This window comes from Drosophila novamexicana, unplaced genomic scaffold (genome assembly GCF_003285875.2).
Source record: "Drosophila novamexicana strain 15010-1031.04,08,12 unplaced genomic scaffold, DnovRS2.1 tig00000462-arrow-pilon, whole genome shotgun sequence".
In the NCBI taxonomy this organism is placed as follows: Eukaryota; Metazoa; Arthropoda; class Insecta; order Diptera; family Drosophilidae; genus Drosophila; species Drosophila novamexicana.
Window position 1 is genome coordinate 4,552,522 of NW_020824806.1, and position 14,956 is coordinate 4,567,477.

Sequence of the window (14,956 nt, forward strand, 5' to 3'; positions counted from 1 at the left end):
TATTTTATTCAATGTAGTTTTAAATTTCTCATTGTGGCTCGTTTGTTGTTTCAACAAACTCGCGCTTTCACAATTATTTATAATAACTTTCTTTAAGGTCTGCATGTATACGTCTGTGTAATTAGTATAATATGCTTTTAATAAATCTTCTGCATTTTAAATCGTAACATGACATTTAGTTATATATATTTAGCTAAAATACAACGTGGGCAACGTGCATGTAACATTTAAACAACATCATTTTCTTTTTTTTATTCATACAATTATAATAGAAATAGGATTTTTTGTTTTTGTTTCATGTTTATGACTTTTGTACTTAGTTTCTAACAAAAATTGTATAAAACATGCCGGTGTATAATTATGTATGTACCTAAATATGTATGTGTGTGTGTGTGTGTGTGTATGCTGATCGATCCGTCGCGAGTACAATAGATATTTACAATTTGTTTATGGATAAGCATAAATTGTTTCCGATTTACTATATATATATATATTTATATTTATATGCGATTTACAATTGCTACTTGAGCCTATCTTGATTTGTGTGTTTACGTTTGATTTCATATTTCATTTTATTGTTTATTTGAGGCGGGAAATTGGAGATTAGATGCAAATGGCCACGAGTTGGGTTTAACATTTGAGCTCAATTGTAGATTACAAACAGTCTCTACTACATTATACAAAATAATATTAAATGAACGGCACAATTATTAGCTTACAATTGAATATGTGGTCTTAATACCCAATGATATACAAGAAAAATTCAAAAATATTCCAATACAGTTTTAAGAAAAGAAAAAATCATTTCTTTTCTTTTTTGATTTGCAAGTGAAGAGCAAATTGATTACTTGAGTGAATGGGAGGGGGGCAGCTTTAAAACCGGGTTGAAACAAAATCTCGTTGCAGACTTTCAATTTTAAAACAATTAAACTTTACAAAAATCGTACTCGTGCTTATTGTAATCACTCCATGCATTTGTAGTTCCTGGTGCTGCGACGACGCTCGGCTCTTTTGCAGCGGGCGCGTCTCTCTCATTTCTGCGCGGACAGGTAGTTCATATATTGTGTTGTCTGTTGTGCATTGCGCACCAGCTCGCTCTCATCCTTGCCAGCCTCTTGCCAGTTGCCAGTTGCATTCGATTGTTGCTGCTGTTGCTGCGGCTGTGGATTCGGAGCCTGTTGATGCTCCTGCGTCTGGTGTATATTGGGCTGTGAGCGACGTGTAAAGTTGCGATGACGCTGCGGTTGATGTTGATGCTGATTTTGATGCTGATGCTGATGTGGCCGGGTCGATTGCTGTCGGCGATCAAAAGTGCTGGACGCTTCGCTTGCCAGGCTGCTCTGACTGCTGTAACGCGGAAAAGTGCGCGGCCCACCGCCGCCGCCGGCGCCGCTGCCACCACCGCGTGTCGGACTCTGGCTGTAGCGATAGTTGGTGTTGGATTTCCTGGCGCCGTCATCCATTTGGGATTTGGGCGGACGCGGCAGAGTGCGCGCACGCGACGAGCTGCGACTGTTGGACTCGGGGCCATTCGAATTGTACGCACAATTCTCATCCTGATATGCATTGTTTATGGCATTGTTTGAGCGACGCCAGGTCTCACTGTGTATCTTCTGATGATCCCTATGCTGTTGCTGCTGCTGCTGTTGTTGCTGCTGCTGCTGCTTTTGGAAACGCGGCGGTTTGTCGTACGTGTTGCGATTGTGATTGTTGTAGCGCCCGCCGCGCTTGTAGCTATTTCCGCGCTCATAGTTGCTTATATAGGAGCGCTCGCTGCGATCATCGCGCTGATCCCAATTGGAGTTCACTATGTTGTTATAGTTGCTGCCGCCGCCCAGATTGCGCTCATAGCGCTCCTCCGAGTGCTTCCTGCGATCATCAATGCTGTAGAGACGCAAATTGCCGCGACCCTCGCTTCGCACACTCTGATGATCGTCATCGCAGCTGACGCTATAGCGACGCTGCTGGTCATGACGTGAGCGTCCATTCGGCTGTTCGCCATCATTGGGGCGGTTGAAGCGTGTCAAGCGCCAGCTGGGCAACGGCTTTGACTCATCGCGATCCTCGCTGCTGGCCATGGATGGATACTGATCGGATCTGATATTGCTGCGAAGGATTAACGAGTTAAGAATACGACGTAAAAGATTCCAAAGATTACTTACTCTGCGTGCGGCGCCTGTGAATGGGACTGCTTGAGCGGACGCGGCACATGGCGCGGCTGATAGCCACGTCTGGCCTGACGGCTGGAACTGGACGTGTCGTGGCTTTGATAGGAATTGCCAGCATTTTCGCTGTACTGTTGCTGTTCATCGCCATTGGCTGATGCCTCGCCGTAAACAATATCGCATAGCGAATCCTCGCAGACCTGCTCGCTCCACTTCTTGGGCACCTCCTGTGCCGAGTTGTTGGCACTGCTGCCGTTCTCCTCGTCACTGTAACAGGTGGTTGCACTCTGACCGCTGTACGCATCCGACTGTGGCTGTATTTCCGTCGCATTATTGTTGTTGTTGTTGTTGAAGCCATCATCCTCGTCATCGTCGACCACCAAATACTCTGTATACATGGCCTCCAGTTCGTGGCCCACATGCTTGAAATGGCTGTAGAACAAGTCGAGCACCATCATTAGCATCGCTTTCACCTTGGCCGTCAGCGCTGGCTGCATGATCAAATGACGTCTGACATGGTAGAGCAACTGATCGATTTCTGCCTTGTGGCGCGTGCGCATGATCTCGCCATTGAGCGTGATCTGCGACAGAACCAGGCGCGCTAGGCGCGTGCTCATCACCACCGACACGTCGTTTATCTCGCGCGTTAGCAAATTGAGCAGCGAGTCGCCCAAAATGGTTATCGGCGCATTGTCCGCCAGACGCACACGATGATAGTACTCGCCCAGCAGCGTTATTGAGTTGTATAGTCGATTCTTGTCGTGCAGCCGATACGCATCGGCATTGATGAAGTTCGTCTCCAGAATCTTCAGCATGGCGCTCCGTACTTTCGTCTCCTTCATGGCCAGGGCATCAAAGTTACGTGAGGAGAAAAGCAGAGCGAACTTCAGTGCCGTCTCCGCGTCGCTTAGGGCTTTGTTATTCATATAGTCCATGGATTCGCTGTAATGAATTTCAAGGCAAATTTGTGAGTAATACAATGGGCAATGTTATTGTTATTATTAATGTTCTTGTTTTTCAGCTGTGATTCGTTCGGAAACCGGTTATCGGTATGCCCTGAACATGATAAAGGAGCCTTTATATGGATATCAATTATATCAAGACAAAAGATTAAGGGTTTTAATCATATAAGGGAAACCCTATACTTGTTATTGTCGATACAAATATAGTTACTAGGTGAAATTCGACTAAAAAGAAAATCAGTTACTGCACACAGCTACGAACATGACTGATAAGCCGCATAAACTGTTGTTTGCTCTACTTAAATTAAGCATATGATAAAATGTATGCACCTAGACGGACGGTACATAACATTCATATATATATCAAAGGGTATTTGGTCTTCGACAAAAACTCAACTTTATCCAACTGGCGGGAAACTTGCTTATTTTTCTTACTCCCTGTCTCTTTCTCTCTCTCTCTCTCTTGCTCACATTGTATAAGGCTAAATCTCTTGGTTCTCAATTTTGACCGAATTGCGACATCATTTACAGTAAGTTGTAAATTTTAATACTAGCTCTGACGTAGGTACCTACATATATACTATATATGCATGCATACACAGAAATGTACATACATAAACATACATATATATATTTATGTATTAATCATCAATGGACGACGCCATGCACACACACACACACACACACACACGCATACAACTCACACACGGTGACTAGAGATATACGCGAATATATACATACCATAGCATCGATTCGTCGCGAACGATGTTGCAGAAATCCGTTTCGATGGCTTTGATTTTGTTATTAAGGACAATGCCGTCGTCCTGCAGGTTAAGTCCGCGCATCATAGCAATAATGTGATCGTACGCACAACCACCTGTTGGTATCATATAATTGGTTGGGGCGGCCGTATTGAGCATGTTACAGACTTCGCGTAGCGTTTGCACCTCGCTGCCACCACCGCCGCTGCCGCTGCCACTGCCGCCGTTGCTTCCGCTGCTGTTGCCGCTGTCTGCACTAGCACTGTTATAATTGTTGTAAGTGTAGGCGGTGCTGTTGCTGTTACTGTTATGATTGCTGCTAATCATATTTGTATTAGCCATTTCTTGTGACCACTGGCGCAAATATTATTATTATTGTTGTTGTTGTTGCTGCTGCTGCTGCTGCTGTAGTTGTTGCTCTGGATGTTATTGGTGCTGCTCTGCTTGTTGTTGTTGCTGTTGTTTGTGTTTTTCAGTGCCTCTTGTTCTGCTAGCGCCAAGCGAGCCAACTTCTGTGTATTTGTGCTGGCCCACCAACAACAACACTCGGAACTTATTATTTTGCGCAAATAAGCGTTGACAAAGGTGTCGAAATGCGCATAAAATTTCACCTTTCATTCACTCTGCGCACCTGCATGGAACTCACCCAGGTTTCTGTGTTGTTTAGAAATGAACGTTCAAACTAAATTAAATGCGCAAAATCTATTAATTTCTACTTTATTTGACTTATTTTTATACCGAATTAATTTATAGCGAATGCGTTTGGTTCGCAATGAACATTTGCGTGAACCTGGAACCAGTTAACGAATCGAAAAGCGTGAAAACAAACCTGTTAACGTGCTGTTATCGTACAACGTATTTACAGAGCGGGCACGCACTGTTAAAACCCGTTACGTTTTAAAAATTACGTTCAACGAAGAATAGCCACCTATTTGAAATTCGAATTTTTAGCCAATTTACGGAGGAAAGCGTGAGTCGATATTTTATTTAGACAGAACTAGATATACATATGTTGAATTTGTACTTGATTTTGACTTGGCTCCCAAGGTGTTCTGAGAGTGTATTATCGCATTGTCATTATTTATTTCAAATACATGTATATGGGTTCGTAAGTGTATTCGTAGTTTCTGCCAGGGGGAAATTGAACTAACGGATGTTGACCAACCACTGTAAAGACCCATGGTAATTTCTGTAAGAAAATACAGTTAAGTACATAACTTGCCGTTAAATATCTATAGCTTACGGTAAATACGCATGCGTTTTGATACAGATTTACTTGCAGTAATTTGTTGCGCTTTTCGGTTATTTTAGCTGCCACAAACTCATAGTTGTCAAACGTAAATACACACTGCTCAAAGCTAACGAGCTCCACGTTTGCAATGTTATGCATTAGATTATTTAAATGTTTTTTTTCTTGTATGCAGCAACTTTTAAAAAACAATTGCTTTATGTACTCAAAGTTGTTGGGCGAAAAGTAGCCCATGTCTTCCAATAAGTAATTATCCGTTACGATTTTAAGAGCATCCACACGTAACTTTGATCCAATGACCGTGCACAATGTGTCAGTGGTGTTGCATGTCTCCAAAATTTTAAAATGATGTTTCTGAGTTAGACAACCCAATTTACGGCAGAGTAATGGAAGTGTTCCCATAAATCCAGACCCACAAACCGTCAGCTCGCTTAAGCGATTAAGTGCTTCCAGGTGGTCCTCGAACCATGGCAGTTCATCCACTTCCAATTTGATTGATTCCAGATTTTCCAAAGAGGCCACGGGCAGACATAAATGGCTCGATTCAATTGTTCTGCGATCAAACAGACACAATTTGATTTCTTTAAGCTTTCGTTCTTTCATAACATTTGCCAGATTTTCAACACTGAAGTACTTGCAGTATGTCAGTGTTAGACGCTCCAGTAATGGAAAATCCGTAAAGTATCTGCCCGAAAAATTGCCGTGAGGACTGAAGGTTTTCAGATTTGGAAAAGTCAGTATCAGCTTTGGTATATCCGAATCGGACAGCAATTTACTTGGAACTGTTGCAAATCGAAAATCATGCACTTTTGGGAATATAAAACTGATGAGCACATTATATTGCTCCAAGGACATCATTCGCAGATGAAGCACTTGTACAGTATTGCAAATGCTTCGAAAGAAATGACGCAGGTGCTCGAGTGAAAAATTTGCCTCATATAATGACAGTTTTACAGTTTTATACTGTGAGCACCAGACAATCGACATCAATTGAAAGAATCGTGGATGTAAAGTCATCATGATTTGTTGTGATTTTAGATCTAAATAGCCTAGTATGCGAATGAGAGTATCGTCGTTTAAGGCCTCCATTTTTTTTTTAAACTAGAAGAAGAAAAAGAGAGACAGAGGAAAAACTTTGTTTTTATGTTGTATAATTTATTTTAAAACTAATAGCAACTGCATGTTTTCTTAACTTTTTCCGTCACCAGCCGTTAAATGACAGTCGGCTCGTAATTGCGTCAGCAGCCAACTTCACGCGACTGATGTTCACAAGAGACTTAGAAGAAGAGCACAAAACAGCTGATTAAATGACGGTCTGGCAGCACGCACGGTTTTTCAGGTAATCGCGACAAAATTATTTTATAAACATGCAAAAATATGATAAAATGGAGAAGATTGGCGAGGGCACTTACGGTACGGTGTTCAAGGGCCGCAATCGAGACACAATGGAAATTGTGGCACTAAAAAGAGTACGTCTAGACGAGGATGACGAGGGTGTGCCAAGTTCCGCGCTGAGAGAAATATGCTTACTAAAGGTTTGTTTGCGATTACAAGCAGAGATATGCTATATTCTTTAGCCACACGTTCACGTCACTCTACCAATAGGAATTGAAGCACAAAAATATAGTTCGACTCTGTGATGTGTTGCACTCCGATAAAAAATTGACATTGGTATTCGAGCACTGCGATCAGGACCTGAAAAAGTACTTTGACAGCTTAAATGGAGAAATCGATATGGCCGTTTGTCGTAGTTTTATGCTGCAACTGTTGCGCGGTTTAGCCTTCTGTCACAGGTGGGTGTCACATGCAGTTAGTTGCAATTGCCGGCTTATTGATAATCTCTTCTTTACTTTTTCCCAGTCACAACGTTCTGCATCGGGATTTGAAACCGCAAAACTTGCTCATCAACAAGAACGGCGAACTGAAGTTGGCCGACTTTGGTCTGGCCCGTGCCTTTGGCATACCCGTCAAATGCTATTCTGCCGAGGTGGTAACGCTGTGGTATCGTCCGCCCGATGTGCTCTTCGGCGCCAAGCTCTATACGACTAGCATCGATATGTGGTCAGCGGGTTGCATATTAGCCGAATTAGCGGATGCAGGTCGTCCGCTATTTCCCGGCTCTGATGTACTCGATCAACTGCTGAAAATATTCCGGGTGCTTGGCACACCAACTGAAGAATCTTGGCCCGGTGTCTCGCATCTCTCCGATTACGTTGCGCTTCCATGTAAGTTGCAACAATAATTACAAATCAAATACGAATTATACATATTTGTGCTACTAGCTTATCCACCTATTACATCGTGGAGCCAACTTGTACCAAGACTGAATACCAAGGGCCGTGATTTACTGCAAAAACTGCTTGTTTGCCGTCCGAATCAGCGAATTAGTGCGGAAGCTGCCATGCAGCATCCGTATTTTACAGATAGCTCCTCTTCGAGTCATTAATGTGGCAATCAAGTTAACTTGTAGTTCTAACGACTGTTTCAATAATATAATATAATATATATAAAAATTGTATGTATATTTTAGGAACGTATTTTTAGTTATACACATTGTTTTTATCCCCAATTCATTGCAATTCTATTACATAGTTTTTACCAAATTATACCATGAGAATGCCATCAGTTGTAATATTTTAAATATACATTAAGTAAATTTAAGAACCAACAATTGCAACTGTACCTAGTTCACTTAATATTTATAGAATAAATCTTCATAAATATGACCACAAAGCCCACCTAAGGGTTAAATCCAATAGTCAATGCGCACTCGCAGGAGAATTTCTTTTTAGTTGCTTTTTGTGTTCTCGACGGACCGGTCGCGTTTCGCGTTCATATATCTAAAGTTAGAAGCCCGTTACTATAAATGTACATTTGTTTTCTATTTTGATATCGAATCTCAATAATTTATTGAAAAAACGTATGCGGGTTACAGATTAATAAAGAGCCCAAGGGAAATACCAACGAGCCGCAGCAACAACTCGTGATCGAAATTAAATATTGCAATTTTAGTTTATTAAAATGACTTGGGGGTTCGTGACTTGTGGCCCAAACGAGGCATTAGTCGTATCAGGTAAATATTACCCACAATCAATGCTAGTAGATAGCTCACAATGGGCTTTAATCAATTTGTAAATAAATTCGGCTCGGGGCAGCACCCCCAAATGACGTCACTGCTTATCGATTTTTATGTACAAGCAAATCGTAACAGTCCGAGGCCGTGCGTGCGCACATAACTGACGCCGTTACGGCGAAAATAAACATACAAGTATGTACGTATGTGTTTGCTTGTATATACGGCTGCCGGTGTATTTGTTTTGTTTTGATTAAATTGTAAACATTGCATTGACACATGCATTTATATCTTATTTTATGCTAGGATGCTGTTATATGAAGCCACTGTTGGTTCCAGGCGGACGCGCCTTTGTCTGGCCAACGATTCAACAAGTACAACGGTAATTCATTAATTTGACCTTGAGGCGTGATGTCACCAAATAACGGTCATTGTTTTTTTTCCCCTCCAGCATTTCATTGAACACGATGACGCTGCAAGTGGAAAGCCCCTGCGTTTACACCAGCCAAGGTGTGCCCATCTCTGTGACTGGCATTGCCCAGGTGAAGGTGCAGGGCCAGAACGAGGATATGCTATTGACAGCCTGCGAGCAGTTTCTGGGCAAATCCGAGGCCGAAATCAATCACATTGCGCTCGTCACATTGGAGGGACATCAGCGCGCCATCATGGGCTCGATGACTGTGGAGGAGATCTACAAGGATCGCAAGAAGTTCAGCAAGCAGGTGTTCGAGGTGGCATCCAGCGATTTGGCCAACATGGGCATCACCGTGGTCTCCTACACAATCAAGGATCTGCGTGACGAGGAGGTAAGCTCTCCACTCCAGATTTGACTTCCCTAATTTCATTAGATTCTGCTCGGGGCATGCAGTTGATATGTTGTGACGAGTCTTTCATACGCACAACAAATTTTCCGTTTTGAGTAACCGAAATATTATGTATTTTTGCATGTATGTACATATCGACTCATGGTTTAACCAACCAGGGCGACTCCAAGGTGCGTATATAGTGGGTCCGTGTTTTGTTGAGTCCTCTAAATCCATTATTTTTATGATTCCAAATGGTACAACGAGCCCTCCTCTTGTTCGATTCCTTGCAGGGCTATCTGAAATCGTTGGGCATGGCGCGCACGGCAGAGGTGAAGCGCGATGCTCGCATTGGCGAGGCTGAGGCACGTGCTGAGGCGCACATCAAGGAGGCCATTGCCGAGGAGCAGCGCATGGCTGCCCGTTTCCTTAACGACACCGACATTGCCAAGGCACAGCGCGACTTTGAGCTGAAGCGTGCCGCCTACGATCTGGAGGTGCAAACGAAGAAGGCCGAGGCCGACATGGCATACGAGCTGCAGGCGGCCAAGACTAAGCAGCGCATCAAGGAGGAGCAGATGCAGGTGAAGGTTATCGAGCGCACACAGGAGATTGCTGTGCAGGAGCAGGAAATTATGCGACGTGAAAAGGAGCTGGATGCCACGGTGCGCTGTCCAGCCGAAGCTGAAAAGTATCGTCTGGAGAAATTGGCTGAAGCCAACAAGCTGCGCGTCGTAATGGAGGCCGAAGCTGAGGCCGAATCGGTAAGGTTGCACAGTAAATCCCTGGCCGAAGCATTCACTTAAAAACTCGCTTTTCACAGATAAAGATACGCGGTGAAGCTGAAGCATTTGCCATTGCTGCCAAGGCTAAGGCTGAGGCTGAGCAAATGGCTCAGAAGGCCGACGCTTGGCGTGAATACCGCGAAGCCGCCATGGTGGAAATGCTCTTGGACACGCTGCCGAAGGTACGCTGTGCTTCTCCAGCAATCGGAAACGTATCTAATGAATCTTCGTTTTTATGCTTTCAGGTGGCTGCCGAAGTAGCTGCGCCCTTGTCGCAGGCCAGAAAGATTACCATGGTGTCGAGTGGCCAAGGCGATATTGGTGCCGCCAAATTGACCGGCGAGATATTGCAGATTGTCAACAAGGTGCCGGAGCTGGTCAAGAACATAACTGGCGTGGACATTGCCAGGGTACGTTCCAATTCAGAGTTTATTTAAAGGGAAACTTCAACAATAACTAAACAACTAAAAATTACCTAAGTAAAACAAATGGCAATCAAAAGACTTGGTAGAGAAATGTAGCGACATTATATGAAGTTCTATGATAACATATGTTTCTTCTGCAATGTGGCAATTACATATATGTACATATATGATTTTTTGCTTTCCAGCTTTTGCGTTTTCTACATATATATATATATATATATATGATTTTGCTTTAATTTGATTTATCTCTTTTTTATACTTCGTTTCAGTCTGTGCATGCTGGCTAAATGTCCGAAATCCAATATACTCTTCAAAAACAACACACCAAAAATAATATTTCGAAACAAAATTGAAAGAAATTCTGCAAACAATTAAAACAAAAACGCATTTACTCGTTCGTTTTCGTTCAACAATTTTTTTTGTATGTAACACTGTAATTTTGCACAAAATGTCAAATGGCAAGAGCATATTTTGTATTCAATATTAATATAAGAAATATAAATGTATATGTATTTATATATGTCTTTATACAAGCGTTCTACACAACAGTGAAATAAAGAAATCTCCTTAAATGAAATCCAAACTAAAATTTTGCCAATTTTGAATAAATGCGCCAAATAGTCGCTAACATCAATGTGGCAACGCCGTTAATATCGCTTGGTTGCATTTGTATTAATATCGATGGTTAATTCTTTTGCAAAGTCCCATTCCTAATTATCACACAACTCAGCACTTTTCCAGCGCCAAGCTGCCAACGCGTTTGTAGTCAGTCCAGTTGGCAGCCCTATGCGAACATTTAGCTAAATCATTTGTGATTTTGTTACAAAAGTTGTGCTCGATTTTTAAAGACATATAATAAAGAGTTAAACGCGCCAATTTGTATATTTAAGTTCAAAAGTTTCATCACAAATCTTTTACTATGGCTGATTCCAAGGGGTAAGTGTATATGTAACAATAAACAGCGTCAAACGAAAGCCGACACAGCGCTGAGACAGCTTCAATTTCGCGCAGTCATTGGCCCTATGTGAAAAAAAAAACTCAAAGGCCACATAGGAAAATTAAATGGGAACTCTTCAACAAATAGGCGCCTTGAAATTTGACGAAAATGAGTTATTTTTATATGAAACCGCGATATATGTAGATTACTTTAAGTAATAATGCACAATTGAGACTTAAACGTTTTGATTGTGAAATTGGGGCAAGCCGCAGAAAGTCGCCATTTGTCCGTTTCGCCCATTGCCTTTGTTGCAGCTGTTGTTGTTGCAGCCCTTTTTTACCGTTTCTTTGTTGCGGCGGGACAAGTGGGCAAAATTGATGCCATTCCAAATGGCATCCAAGTGGGCTAGTTTGTTTACTGTCTTAGTTTGTTGCTAACAACGACAGCGTTGCGAGCTGTTTTTTTTTTTTTTTTTTTTTTTTTTTTGTTTCTAATTGGAAATCAAACGGCACAAACAGAAGATTAGTCCAAAAAAAAAAATGTCCAGCGGCAACGAGGAAAACAACGCCAGCAGCTCGAAGCGTTCACTGGCCAAGCAGCCGGCTGCAGGCACCGGCAACAACAACAACAATTACAATGCAGACCAGGGCCAGAAAATGGATGTCGACATAACCGACATGGTGCGCAACTATCGCAACGAGCAGGACGAGCTGTTGATAAAGAATGAGAAATCGGAGCTGCCCAAGCCGCAGGTCTCCGGCGAGAAACGGTGCGCCTAGGGGCTTTCTTTTTTCCTATATCATATTATATTCTCTTGTTGCCTCCATACAAAACGAGTGCTTAACTTGATTCTCTGTCCAAGCAGCGAAGACCTGGCCACGGCAATTCTGAAGCGCAAGGATCGCCCCAATCGTTTGATTGTCGAGGAGGCGCAGAATGATGACAATTCCGTCGTGTCGCTATCGCAGGTAATCAATTAAAAGTTAAAGGCCACGTCAGCAATTCCGTTTGGCTAAATCACTTGATCCGCTCGGTTTTAGGCGAAAATGGATGAGCTGCAGCTCTTCCGTGGCGACACTGTTATCCTGAAGGGCAAGCGCCGCAAGGAGACCGTTTGTATTGTGCTGTCGGATGATACCTGCCCGGATGAGAAGATACGCATGAATCGTGTTGTCCGCAACAATCTGTGCGTTCATCTGTCGGACGTGGTTTCCGTGCAATCCTGCCCGGATGTCAAGTATGGCAAGCGTGTCCGCATTTTGCCCATCGATGATACCACCGAGGGTGTTACCGGCAATCTATTTGAGATCTATTTGAAACCCTATTTCCTGGAGGCCTATCGTCCCATACACATGGGCGACAATTTTATTGTGCGCGCCGCCATGCGGCCCATTGAGTTCAAAGTGGTGCTCACCGATCCGGAACCTTACTGCATTGTGGCGCCCGAAACGGTCATCTTTTGTGATGGTGATCCAATCAAGCGTGAGGTAAGGAAATCCTTTTGATCACAGCATGTGCAGCACAGTGGGTGACATGGCTATATATTTGGGGTGTTGGGTTTTTGGGGGCATGTTAGTCAAATTATCCACTGTACTGCGTTCCCATTGAGTTTCTATATGTTCTCAATATAAACGTTATGCTTTGCTATAGGAGGAGGAAGAGTCCTTGAATGCTGTGGGCTATGATGATATCGGTGGCTGCCGCAAGCAGCTGGCCCAGATCAAGGAGATGGTCGAGTTGCCGCTGCGTCATCCGTCGCTCTTCAAGGCAATTGGCGTGAAGCCGCCCCGTGGCATACTCATGTATGGTCCACCCGGTACCGGTAAGACGCTAATTGCACGCGCCGTTGCCAACGAGACGGGCGCGTTCTTCTTTTTGATCAACGGACCCGAGATCATGTCCAAGCTAGCCGGTGAATCCGAATCGAATCTGCGCAAGGCATTCGAGGAGGCCGAAAAGAATTCACCGGCCATCATTTTCATTGATGAGATCGACGCTATTGCGCCCAAGCGTGACAAGACCCACGGCGAGGTGGAGCGTCGTATTGTATCCCAGCTGCTGACGCTGATGGACGGCATGAAGAAGAGCTCCCATTTGATTGTCATGGCGGCCACCAATCGTCCCAATTCCATTGATCCGGCGCTGCGTCGCTTTGGCCGTTTTGATCGTGAAATCGATATTGGCATTCCCGATGCCACCGGCCGTTTGGAGGTGCTGCGGATACACACCAAGAACATGAAGCTGCACGAGGACGTTGATCTCGAGCAGATTGCCGCCGAGACTCATGGTCATGTGGGCGCCGATTTGGCTTCGCTCTGCTCGGAGGCAGCTCTGCAACAAATCCGTGAGAAGATGGATCTGATTGATCTGGAAGATGACAAGATTGATGCCGAGGTTCTGGCCTCTCTGGCTGTGACCATGGAGAACTTCCGCTACGCGATGACCAAGTCCAGTCCGTCGGCGCTGCGCGAAACGGTTGTTGAGGTGCCCAACACCACCTGGACAGATATTGGCGGCCTGGAGAATGTCAAGAAGGAGCTACAGGAGCTGGTCCAATATCCAGTCGAGCATCCCGACAAGTTCCTCAAGTTTGGCATGCAGCCCAGCCGTGGCGTACTTTTCTACGGCCCACCCGGCTGTGGTAAGACGCTGCTGGCCAAGGCCATTGCTAACGAGTGCCAGGCGAACTTCATTTCGGTGAAGGGACCCGAACTGCTTACCATGTGGTTCGGTGAGTCCGAGGCCAATGTGCGCGACATTTTCGACAAGGCTCGCTCTGCCGCTCCATGTGTGCTGTTCTTCGATGAGTTGGATTCGATTGCCAAGGCGCGTGGCGGCAATGTGGGCGATGCTGGCGGTGCTGCCGATCGTGTCATTAATCAGATTCTAACCGAAATGGACGGTATGGGTGCCAAGAAGAATGTGTTCATCATTGGCGCCACCAATCGGCCCGACATTATTGATCCGGCCATATTGCGTCCGGGCCGCTTGGATCAGTTGATCTATATTCCATTGCCCGACGACAAGTCACGTGAGGCTATACTCAAGGCTAATTTGCGCAAGTCGCCGCTGGCCAAGGAGGTGGATTTAACGTATATTGCCAAGGTGACGCAGGGCTTCTCGGGCGCCGATCTGACCGAGATCTGTCAACGCGCCTGCAAGCTGGCCATTCGCCAGGCTATCGAGGCCGAGATACGTCGCGAAAAGGATCGCGCCGAGAATCAGAACTCTGCCATGGACGTAAGTTGGAAATGAATTGGGGGAAAACTTAGTAAAATAGTCATTTTTGTATAATTTCTTTATTTTTGATTGACAGATGGATGAGGATGATCCAGTGCCAGAGATAACACGCGCTCACTTTGAGGAGGCCATGAAATTTGCTCGCCGATCCGTTTCGGACAATGATATACGCAAATACGAGATGTTTGCACAGACTTTGCAACAGTCGCGCGGCTTTGGCCAGAACTTCAGGTGACATTAGCTCTGAACAATTCCCATATAATTGATTATTATTTTTTAATATTCTTTTCTATTGCCTAACTGTAGATTCCCCGGTAATACCGGCAACACCTCAGGGTCTGGCACCAATATGCCAGTCAACTCGCCGGGCGACAATGGCGATGATGATCTTTACAGTTAGATTTCTAGTTTTACGCAAGACAACAACAACAACAACAACAACAACAGCAACAAAAACACAATTTTTTAAATGAATTTTTCCTCCAAAAAAAAAAAAAAGAAAAGAAAAACAAACAAATCCGAAGCAACAAAACAATTTTAAGACAACATTCAGCGC

General features: G+C 44.1%; 4 protein-coding genes across 8 annotated transcripts; 3 read left to right on the forward strand and 1 right to left on the reverse strand.

Moving 5' to 3' along the window:
• Positions 1-346: 346 nt before the first annotated feature.
• On the reverse strand, positions 347-6,624 carry LOC115760830 (myb-like protein AA). Of its 3 annotated transcripts, none has more exons than XM_030702356.1 (4): positions 4,718-4,960; positions 3,869-4,542; positions 2,163-3,107; positions 347-2,106 (listed from the first exon to the last, which is right to left on the reverse strand). In XM_030702356.1, the coding sequence occupies exons 2-4, from the start codon at positions 4,228-4,230 to the stop codon at positions 1,032-1,034; spliced, it is 2,382 nt and encodes a 793-aa protein (XP_030558216.1). In that variant the 5' UTR covers positions 4,231-4,542; positions 4,718-4,960; the 3' UTR covers positions 347-1,031. The 3 variants fall into 3 exon arrangements, 2 of the variants coding, with proteins under 2 accessions (XP_030558216.1, XP_030558217.1); XM_030702357.1 differs by having other exon boundaries at positions 3,869-4,570; XR_004017687.1 differs by lacking the exons at positions 347-2,106; positions 2,163-3,107 and adding exons at positions 5,132-6,238; positions 6,550-6,624 and having other exon boundaries at positions 4,241-4,542; positions 4,718-5,077.
• LOC115760838 (cyclin-dependent kinase 5 homolog) lies at positions 6,283-7,835 on the forward strand. Its single transcript, XM_030702382.1, has 4 exons — positions 6,283-6,672; positions 6,743-6,930; positions 6,998-7,362; positions 7,420-7,835. Exons 1-4 carry the CDS (start codon positions 6,505-6,507, stop codon positions 7,581-7,583), a joined length of 885 nt encoding a protein of 294 aa, XP_030558242.1. The 5' UTR covers positions 6,283-6,504; the 3' UTR covers positions 7,584-7,835.
• Positions 7,836-7,936: 101 nt separating this feature from the next.
• Positions 7,937-10,694, forward strand: LOC115760833 (flotillin-1). 2 transcript variants are annotated; one of them, XM_030702365.1, is made up of 8 exons: positions 7,937-8,210; positions 8,517-8,592; positions 8,662-9,016; positions 9,193-9,204; positions 9,307-9,777; positions 9,837-9,980; positions 10,044-10,208; positions 10,493-10,694. In XM_030702365.1, the coding sequence occupies exons 1-8, from the start codon at positions 8,159-8,161 to the stop codon at positions 10,508-10,510; spliced, it is 1,293 nt and encodes a 430-aa protein (XP_030558225.1). In that variant the 5' UTR covers positions 7,937-8,158; the 3' UTR covers positions 10,511-10,694. The 2 variants fall into 2 exon arrangements, with proteins under 2 accessions (XP_030558225.1, XP_030558226.1); XM_030702366.1 differs by lacking the exon at positions 9,193-9,204 and having other exon boundaries at positions 7,938-8,210.
• Positions 10,695-10,999: 305 nt separating this feature from the next.
• On the forward strand, positions 11,000-14,883 carry LOC115760829 (transitional endoplasmic reticulum ATPase TER94). Of its 2 annotated transcripts, none has more exons than XM_030702355.1 (6): positions 11,000-11,159; positions 12,026-12,128; positions 12,201-12,647; positions 12,811-14,400; positions 14,477-14,631; positions 14,707-14,883. In XM_030702355.1, exons 1-6 carry the CDS (start codon positions 11,143-11,145, stop codon positions 14,798-14,800), a joined length of 2,406 nt encoding a protein of 801 aa, XP_030558215.1. In that variant the 5' UTR covers positions 11,000-11,142; the 3' UTR covers positions 14,801-14,883. The 2 variants fall into 2 exon arrangements, with proteins under 2 accessions (XP_030558215.1, XP_030558214.1); XM_030702354.1 differs by lacking the exon at positions 11,000-11,159 and adding an exon at positions 11,672-11,929.
• The last annotated feature ends 73 nt before the right edge of the window (positions 14,884-14,956 follow it).